Source organism: Phoenix dactylifera, chromosome 4 (genome assembly GCF_051530095.1).
Source record: "Phoenix dactylifera cultivar Ajwa chromosome 4, Ajwa_hap1_PhDact_Kaust_v1.1, whole genome shotgun sequence".
Classification (NCBI taxonomy): domain Eukaryota; kingdom Viridiplantae; phylum Streptophyta; class Magnoliopsida; order Arecales; family Arecaceae; genus Phoenix; species Phoenix dactylifera.
This window is the reverse complement of record NC_143193.1, coordinates 675,820-685,865: the sequence shown is the minus strand read 5'-3', so window position 1 is coordinate 685,865 and position 10,046 is coordinate 675,820. Positions and strand designations below refer to the sequence as shown.

At 38.2% G+C, this 10,046-nt stretch overlaps 1 protein-coding gene across 2 annotated transcripts; it reads left to right on the top strand.

Moving 5' to 3' along the window:
- The first annotated feature begins 903 nt into the window (after nucleotides 1-903).
- Nucleotides 904-5,574, top strand: LOC103712374 (nudix hydrolase 12, mitochondrial-like). Of its 2 annotated transcripts, none has more exons than XM_008798879.6 (6): nucleotides 904-1,584; nucleotides 1,684-1,783; nucleotides 2,587-2,701; nucleotides 2,797-2,880; nucleotides 4,781-4,930; nucleotides 5,029-5,574. In XM_008798879.6, exons 2-6 carry the CDS (start codon nucleotides 1,710-1,712, stop codon nucleotides 5,224-5,226), a joined length of 621 nt encoding a protein of 206 aa, XP_008797101.2. In that variant the 5' UTR covers nucleotides 904-1,584; nucleotides 1,684-1,709; the 3' UTR covers nucleotides 5,227-5,574. The 2 variants fall into 2 exon arrangements, with proteins under 2 accessions (XP_008797101.2, XP_008797102.2); XM_008798880.6 differs by having other exon boundaries at nucleotides 939-1,584; nucleotides 1,691-1,783.
- Nucleotides 5,575-10,046: the final 4,472 nt, after the last annotated feature.

The window sequence follows — 10,046 nt, the reverse complement described above, 5'->3', positions numbered from 1 at the left end:
TTTTTACACTATTCTGGTATGAATACATTTAAGAGAGTCAGAAAGCAGTAAGTCCTGAAGAACATTAAAAGTAGACATCACATTGATCCAGAGCACCCTATTGGAGTGGTCAGCCATGAAAAGGCCACCTAATTCGCAGATCTGCTCACCTCCCGATAGATATGTCTCACTGCAAAGAAAATGCATCCTCTCACCAAACTTCACATATCCTAAAGCATGAGGTCCTACCTCTCTAGCCTGCCTTTGTATCTAACTAATTACTGTAGCAGAGTCACTCTCAACCAGGATAACGTCAGCTCTCATGGCATGCCAACTATAGCTAAAGCTAGTCGAGTTGGCCCTCAGTTCAGCTCATAGAACTGAGGTGTCGAAGATCAGGTTACTGCCAGTAGCAACGAGTTACAAAGCCCACTCCGCCCCTCTTACCACTATCTATCATATATCCATCGAAGTTCACCCTAAAAAAACTTGGAAGTGAGGGCTTCAAAGATGCTACAAGAGCTGAGGTGGAGATTCAATTTTTTCGAGCTATCACAAGTTCTCTAAAATGATCTGAATGGATGATCTCAGTAGTTTGCACCTGAGCTCTGACCGCTCCTCCTAAAAATCTAAATTTTTCTGGCCAACCCGATGTCATAGGCAACATATACAGTTGTAACTGCAATAGATCTGAAGTGCAGCTTGCTCAAGCTACTCCTCTAGTACTCTAGGAAATTAACTGGGTCGCCGTATGGGGCATCCCTTACATAGTTTCCAGGGATTGATATGTAAAAATGATCATTGGAAGTTAATATATGAATACAATGTGAGTTAGGGTTCTACGTGCAAAATATTTATAAACATATAAAATAAGCCGAAAAATCAGAGATCAAGGAATAAAATAATGGTCTAGAAACTCCCTCCGCCTTATCATGATTGAACCGAACAAATAAAAAAAGAAAGGACAAAGAAAATTCGCGAGTGATAGTTGATCCCCAACCTCGATCCGAGGGAGTTGAATTGGTCCCGCGCGAAATCTCTCTCTCTCTCTCTCTCTCTTAATGGCGACGGAGCCACGGCTTCTGTGAAAGATCCCAACTGCATAATTGTGGGTTGTTGTGATATAATCTAAGTCTTCTCTTCTCGGCTTCGATTCCATTTCCATCTTCTCCAGTCCTCGGGGGTTGCTCGCTTTGTTAGGTTTAGGGTTTGGGCGTCGGAATATAATACAAAGATCGGTTTTTTATTCGGAAAAAAAGAGGAGCTTTGGGCGGTTTCGTTGACCCGGGAAGCATTAAATTCGGCGGGAAGCGGCAGAAGTGACATATGGTGGTCGGCTTTGGAGAAGCCCTCTTCTGCTCGTCTTCTATCTCTCTAGCGTTTGCTTGAGATTTTCGGATTCGGCGATCCATCTCTCTTTTGCTCTCTTGCTCTCGCAGTTCTCTTCTTTATTTGGAATGCTGTTTGGAAGGAGAAAGGTGTGGTCCTTTTGAGTAAAGAGTGTGTCTGGTTGGTTTCCAAGAGGGAATGGAGCTCCGGATTGTGAGGTGGAGGTTCTGAGGCTGTTGCTCTGTTTCTGGGTTTGGAGAGTTGCTGATATCTCAGGTGAAACAGAGCTTCTCTCGCGTATTTATACTAGGATTTTTGATCTGTTAGCCTCTTCTCATCTGTTTCTATGTGCTTGCTGCTTTGTCTTCTCTAAAGTTCACAGCTTTTTTTGTCGCCGAAGTATGTCGTTGGTTCTGGTAGCTCGGAAGGGGCGCCATCAGCAGCGTTACGAAAATGGGTATCGGCTTGTCGCAGGGTATTATGCCTTTTTCCTTGGCTGATTCCTCTAAAAACTTGATTTTTATTTTATTTTTATCAGAATATCTTGGCTTGGATTTGATGCCTATGACCAAACTGTGCTGATGTCCGAAAAACAGGAGAGATTAAATATTTTTCTCTCCATATTGATGTTTGTATAGCAGCATTCCTAAAATAACCAGATGGATATGATGTAAATGGTGATGCTAGGAATAAGACCATTTTAATAAGCTAAACTATTCGATCACCGGACATGTTGGCATGCAAAGGTGGCACATCAGATTGCATAAGCCACAGTACAGGAAGCAATAATTCGATAGCCAATTACCTCTTGTTTTCTTTTTATATACTGGGGTCTTTGCTGCGATCCTGGTTGAGTGTTACATGACATCTTCTCATGACGTAGTAAATGTGTGGGATGGATTCATACTTGGGTTCTATTGGACAGAAATTGTAGCCATGATCATATCTAACTAGAAGCAGCTTACGTATCGGTGTAGGAAAAGTTCGCGTGATGACTGAGTAGGAGTTCAATGGTGTCTTTGATCTAAACTAGCGGTGCCAAGTAGCTGCAATTATTTAATAGATATTCTTGATCCATTGACTATGGCAAGCATGCGAGATGCTGTTTTTTGGTTGTGCATCAGGCAGACTATGTTATAAGGTGTTGATCTATACCGTATGAATTGTCAATCTAAGCTTTAAAGAACATATGATTTCTATTGTCTTCTCTGGTATAATTGTCCAAAATTTAATTTTCTTTTTCTTTTTCTGAACTTTTCTTTCATGTGGTGGAAACAGATGCATTCCTTATAGACAAAAAACAGACACAGAGTCTCACAGTGGCAATTTGATAGATAGGCTGGAAGTTCTCATGGTTTCTTCACCGAATCGAGATGATTTTATCTTCCCAAAGGTGCAACTTTCTGTTCCATTTGCTTCAAGAGTTTGATTTTGGAAGTATATTAATTTTCTCTGACAAGGTTCAAGAATTGATTTTTTGGTCATCAGGGTGGATGGGAGAATGATGAGAGTGTAGAACAAGCAGCACGCCGCGAAGCTTGGGAGGAGGCAGGTGTGGACGGGATTATTAGCGTAAGTATTTAATCTAAATTTATTGTTTGCGGACATGGGGTGGTCGGTTTTATTAGAGTTACTGTAGCTTTCTTGAGTCAAATTTCTTTCCCCATTTACATGTGAAAACATGTCTTGAGTTGTGTATATCATGAGTGATTTTAATTTCCTACGAACCAAGAGGAAGAATCAGATAACAAGGTAAATGCTTTGTATCTGAGTGAATGATGGTCCTGATGAAATGAATCTTTGAACTCGGTTAAAAATAGAAATTAGCATAGAAGAGTCGGAAGTGTTATGGCAAGGGCTATTAGAATACTATATGAGAAGGCTGTTCCATATACTCTAAAAATATGAAACTGACACTTAGAAGCTCTTAATTCTAAAGTTTAAATATTACTTGTTATTGGCTTAATTGTAAATTTGCATTTGCAACATGAGTTTTGTTATTTCTCTATCGTGATGCAAACACTAGGAGAGTCTTGCTGATGGTACTATGAAGTATATGGTCCATTGCTCCTTTGTTGCATTTAGTTTCTATATCTAGAGTCCGATTTGCATTTTACTGAAGAAAAAAAAAAGGTGATTTTCCTCGGTAGCAGGATTAACATCCAAATTACTTATTTAAATAATTGTATTTTCGTTTAAAAAGCCAAAGTTTTCGTTTAACGCATATAACATGTTTGTCAACCTCGTGGTGCTCATCACTCTTATATTAAACAAATTATATTGTTTCCACTTTCCATCTTCAACAACCCATTCCTCGAGCATTTTCTTTAACACTTTAGGTGAATTTAATATCATTGATCTGCCACCTTACCCAACTGATATGCATGTGATCTATCTGTTGCTTGCCTATCTCTTGTACTGCTCGATCTGTTCGGTGATGATGCTCACATTACTTGAGCAAGTTAACCACTCAGGTTTATATCATTGTAAAAATAGTCTGATTTTTCTAAATTCTGGTGCTTCATTCTCTTCCTAAAGCATCTTGTAAGTTCAGAAGTGGGAGAAGCACATCATGGTATTTAAAAAGAGGTACTTGATGTTGGGGGAACTGCTCGAGCTTTGATGTTGTTGCAACGATATCATGCTTTGGAACCACCAACCAGGAAAGTTAAGTGAAAACTTTATGGGTTGACTTTTCTTCAATATTCTGTTAAGGTGGAGCTATAAACATGGCTATGTACTCGAGTCTGGTGCCAAAATAAGGATACAAGAAGGGGGAAAGGGAAACATTTTCCTTTCTCCTTTGGTTTCATTAAATTAGGAGCTCCTTAGCACATCAGTTGAGTAACTGAGACAGATGAATAGGGTATATACAGAGTCATAATGTCGTTCTTCGTAGTATTTGCATCTGATATTCAAGGGTTCTTATCTCCGACTGATCCTTGATTCATGTCGGGTTCAATCCCCCATTACCACAATTTTTTTTTTTAAAGCTAAAAGTTAGGTAAGTTCCTATCTGCTACTGATCCTCCTGTTGAAAATATTTTATTAGTATACAAAAATTGGTTTAGGATCATGTTTTATTAATTTATCATCTGAATGCTGGTAAAACCATCCATTTAACAATTCAACCAAAACTTCAGGACTGTTATCTATCATGTGTATTTATCTCTTTTGGAAGGAGACTCTGTTTTCTCCCTTTGAATGATTTATCTGATTTAAAAGGTTCGAATGCTCGTTGCTCTCATTTTTATAATTTCTGCAGTACTTTGGCATCATCCTTTTCTTCAATAACTTAAAATAGCCGATAATCAGTGGGGTAGGTAAAGTAATAACCATGGAAAGGGTGCAGACAGAAAACCACAGAGCAATTATGCTTGGGGGGCGTGCATGTGTGTGTGTGTGTGTGTGTGTGAACTTGTTCACCATTAGTTGAAGCATTGTGATGATCATTGTCCTTTCTTGTCTTCAGGAAACTTGTCTGGGTTCTTGGATTTTTAGAAGCAAGAGCAGACAGAATAGTTGCAGCCATGAAGGAACCTGCAAGGGCTACATATATGCCTTGAAGGTCACCGAGGAGCTTCAGTGCTGGCCAGAACAGGCGAGCCACAAAAGGAGATGGGTCAGTATCTAATTGCACTCCAATTATATGGTATACAAACCAGGTGCATCATTTGAGAACTCACAGGCCCCCTTCTAACACTACTATTCTTAAATCAGATACAAGTGAGGGAGGCATTTAAACTTTGTCGGTATGACTGGATGCGTTTCGCTCTTGAATCATTCATACGACTAATGTCGGACCAAACTATGCTGCCTGCTCCTGAGTTGCCAGAACCAAAAAAATTCCAGTTGCTTCATCGGAACCCTTCCACAGCTGTACCATTAGCTTCTGTGCCACTAGCTTCGACGAGCTGAGTTTTGTTAAGCCAGTCTTATGTTCGTTCTCTCATCTTTATCAGAGAACTTGGGGCTTGGCTTTGTATCATGTCACTCTGTAACATAATGGAGTTGCTTGTTCTACAAAGTTCTTGGTGAAAATGAGGCTCGTTTTGTTTACGCCAGAACTGTTGTGTGGAGTCCCAGACACAGGCGTTACTTTTGATGGGGCAATTTGGCATTGGTCTGCTGTTGGGTGAGTCCCAATCATGACAACATCTTGATCAATCCAATGGCTGTCATTGGGAATCCAGGATGGTTATTAGTGTAGAGTGTGTCACTCATGTTGTAATTCTGCTGTAATGAGAATGGGTTCATTTCCATCCACTGGGCATCTATGTGTACAGTACTTTATATTTTGTTACTGGCCTGATTATAGCTAATGCTTCATATATCAATACTAACGCTCGCTCGCGCACAAAAAGAGAGCAATCTAGCCTCTGCATGATGGACGGCTTAGGAATTGAATCTGTTTCCTATATTCATCCTTTCATCTTGATTGGAGATGAAGTTTTTAACCAAGAAGTTTATTGTTTCTCACCTTCTAAATATGACCACAAGTTTGGTGGTCCTGGAATTGCTGGAGGAGGTACAATGATCTAGAATTCTGAAAAAGAAATTTTATCAAAAAGTTTAGAAGGAATTTACACAATTTAAATCTCAGAGAGATATGCGAAAATAGAATACAAATCTATTCATACTTTTCCATAGTGATCATGCAAGAGCAATAAATAATAAATAAAAACAACTGCATTATTAATTATCGTATGAATCAGCTGTTACTTATTCATTAATTAAATTAAAGATTCTCAGTAAGCTTTGACTGACTGGGAATAATCCAAAGAATCATATAGCCGGGGAAAAAAATGTGAACAATGTGAGAATTTTTCAATAATTGAAACAATTTTTTATTATGCTTGTAGTTCTTAGCAACCTTCTGCTGCCTCCCTCTCTCTCCTCTGTAACCTCTCCACCTAATTCTCTTGCATTTTCTTTTTTGTTGTCTCTTCCTTTCATTTTCTTTTTATTCCTTGCTTTCTTTAGTCTTTCTTTAGTAGTATTTTTTCATTATCTCAACGAAATCTATATTAACGTAATACCTTGTGATGAAAAAGAAAAATATTATCCTTCCCCCAAACCACCAACAAAAAAAAAAATCTAAAAGCTTGGTCTAACCATGACCAACAGACATTTTTTTGGAACAAAGTTGTCCCTGTCAACCATACCATCCAACATTTAAGCTTACTAGTAATAATCTAGAAGCACTTATTTTATCATAACTCTGCAATCAGAATCAGAAAGAAGCACTTAACCACCAAAAGAAGAATCACAGAGAAGCACATGTTTGGTGCATTAAGTTGGAGCACCATACTCTAACCACCTCTTCTTGATTTAAAATATTTGGTACTCACATATGGCTATAACATTATTTCAGTACAAGAATCTCATTGTGTCTCTATGAGATTGTATTCAAAATTTGTATGACATGTGGTTTACAGTCAGTAGATGGTAGGGATGCTTTAATATTTCCAAGACATAATTAGTTTATTGTTGTCACTGTAAATCAGAATATAGTAGCTGTGTCCCTCTTTTGTTTGGAGAAGGCTCCAAGTACAAGTCTTGCAAAATGTTCCCCCCAAATGTTTAACTTGGATAATTGTGGCACCATTTCTTGAAATAAATGATCGTTCTCGATCATTAAAAAAAAAAAAGGGGGTGAAACAAGGTCATGCATAGCTGTGGCACTAACATAATTCACTGAACATAATTTTTGTAACAGTCAGGTTAAGTACTGAAGGATGTGCAGATTATGAAAGTAATATAAATGTTCATTTAAGTGAGGATCACAAGTCTGCGAACCATCTCAAAAGAAAATAGTATATTTATCTCATATCTTGATGAATCCAAACCATTTTGTCCACGAGCTTTACGTAATTTCAAAACAAAATTTGACATTACAATGGCAATGATGATGATGATGATTGTAAGTTTTCTCGACCTACAGCATTTGAATTCAGTCCATAATGAAAGAACCACAGCAAATAACATAAACTAGGTAATGTTGCATGACCAAAAAAAGATTTAATATAAGCATGCAGATTTGGTCTGGGTGCCAAGTGAAATCTCCAACTGGACTGAATAAGGTTCTGCCGAAGTTAAAGTCAATCCTCTGTTCGTAACAAGTCAAGAAGGTAGTTTAGGAACAGGCAGGCTCAGTGAATGTGGAAGGAAAAATAGATCACTTGTGTATATGAGTGCTTTTGGCTCAAAGTAATACGGGGTTCCAGCCATGGCCGTGCTGGCCTGGGTGGATTCTGATCCATTTCCACAGGGAAATATGGTAGGGAAAGGTCCAGTCCTTTTGCTGACAGCACTAAACTTTGTGACTTGATCCAAGGTAAGAGAAGACAAAGGGTTCCACCAATCAACCAACATAAACTCCGAGGGAAGACCCTCTCCACGCAGTGACTATAACTTTAGTTTCCTTTTTTTTCTTTATTTAAAGGAAACCAAGAAGCAGCAGCGACAAGTATCCACTTAAGTCTTCCTTGAAGCACTACAAGCGTGGAAAATGGCACTTGAGACTTTAAGGTCTGTACCATCTTTATATATCTACGATTTTCCCTTCATCTTTACTAAAAATTTTAAAAAAACAAGTGAGTGGCCTTCAAATGAACTCATTGGTCACCAATTTTTGTTTATAGCTCATGAGAGGGGCCACTAGCCTAGCAACTAGTATCTACCATTTACTACTTGACATTCCATCGTGCACACAAACCATGGAGCTTTTTGCTCTTATAGTGGTTTGCACTTTTTGACTCCCCCCTCATCACAAGCACATCTTTTCACATCATGTTCTACAGGAGCCTAGGAAATGAAGCCTAATGGGATATTGTGAAGGTCCATCACACCAGCTTTCCCACTTGATAGACCTTTTATAAGGTATCCTAACCCATGTTTACATGTTCAGTCCATGCAATATTAAGTTGGTGTGGGGCTTTAAGAGACAAGTTGGTACTCTTTCTAGCATTCTGCTGCAATTTTTGAACTCAATAGGTAGAGCATATTTCTTGCTCTGCCAGTGGCAAACAGCTAGAAGTTGGGTGTGTAATTTAAAAACTGATGCTGAAACCAGTCAAATTTGAATATGGATTGTGGCATCTGAGTAACAACTGAATTGCATATTTCTTTTTAGTGTAGTTCCTTGTGAGTGCTGACAACAAGATGATCGATGGTGGATTGTCTTAACTTTAATTATAACCGAGGGTGAGGCATTTAGAGGCAAGATTTGAGTGTTTGCTTAATTCAGTGGTAGAAGTTAAACCAAAAGTAGGATTTTTCAAATAACTAGGTGTAAGAGTTTGGATGGGATCATTTGAAGCTTCATCTTGTAAAATGTATCTGAAGTCTGTCGGATGGCATCTTGCCTCCCTTTCAATCAAAAAAAAAAAATCTAGAGTTCATCTTGCCTGGTAACTCTTCAGATGTGTTACAAGGCATATCCATGGAAGTCTTTTGTAAGGCACTTTTCGAAGTTCTTTTTTTCTAGTTCAAAAAGGAAAAATAAAGTGATTCATTTATAGCCTTTGTGAAAATGCATCTAGATTCTTGAACCTCAATAAGCCCATGCCAAATCCAGGTGATGCAAAATTAAAAAAGCAGACACTGGCTTAATTTACCATGAAGAACAATTAACATGTCTGGTGCCATATAAATATTTTTTTGAAAATGGCATGTAAATTGGAGTGCAAGGTGGAGGGTTACAGCTCTACTAAATTTACCTATTGCATTCAAATTTAGAGTTGTTATAACTGTTGGAGTTTTCTTTTTCTGCTGTCATTAATTGTTCTTTAGAGAGATTCATGAGAGTTCATGCATGTTTAGAGAGTAAAATACACACGTTCTGCAACATAGGCATGTGTGCAACCTATAGATACAATCAAGGCTATTTGTCTCATCTCATTTGGCCTGATTTAGCTAGATAAGACATAGCAGCTCCCTGATTCAATGGAACTTAACTTAGATTCTGCGAATATCTCAATACTGTTCTTATGCTTGACAAACAGTCATAAAATACTTATAATAGTAGTCCTTTAAGAAGAGAAACCAACAATATATAGTACTAAATGACAATGTAATGCATGTTATGGGATCTTGTGGTCCACGTGTCTGCTGCGAGTACACTGCACTCGACTAGCCTCTCATCTTTTCATGCACGTCCTATTTAATCAACATGTAGCTCTTGATGGGCCTCACTTAGCCTATCCTATATATGCTCCAATACGTACCTGAAGATGATATATATATATATATATATATATATATATAGAGAGAGAGAGAGAGAGAGAGAGAGAGAGAGAGAAATATGAAATAAGCCTTTCGCTTAAGCTCAAGGACAAGGTTTGTAGGTCATAACCGATCTACATAAAATTTTAATCTGCTACTGTTAAGCATGGGATGCGAGGATGGCTCATCTCTTGTCTTGCCTTGGATAAGTTAGGATTTACTAAAATTAGTGCAGTAGTGGTGTGATTTATTTATTAGAAAACCCAAGTGAGAGCAGTCACAAGTCTACAGGCATCATATCCCACTCAAGCATGCAGTTGAGGATAGTATCATTATGGATTGGTGGATGGATATGAAGCTCTAATATCATTCTCTGTTCATACACCACTAATCCAATTCTAACTTTTCATTAAACTTTTTGGATTGAACCTGAGATTCACATCAAACGATGATAGTATCTTAACAGGCTTGAATGAGATTGTCTTCTGGCTTTTCTTCCTCGTTTTTCAGCA

Bases quoted from the DNA above. Each gene is read 5' to 3' on its own strand.
- LOC103712374 (XM_008798879.6), top strand. From the start codon at position 1,710: ATGTCGTTGGTTCTGGTAGCTCGGAAGGGGCGCCATCAGCAGCGTTAC. The intron at 1,784-2,586 runs GTATTATGCCTT...TGGTGGAAACAG, and splicing joins GGGTATCGGCTTGTCGCAGG to ATGCATTCCTTATAGACAAA. The intron at 2,702-2,796 runs GTGCAACTTTCT...TTTGGTCATCAG, and splicing joins ATGATTTTATCTTCCCAAAG to GGTGGATGGGAGAATGATGA.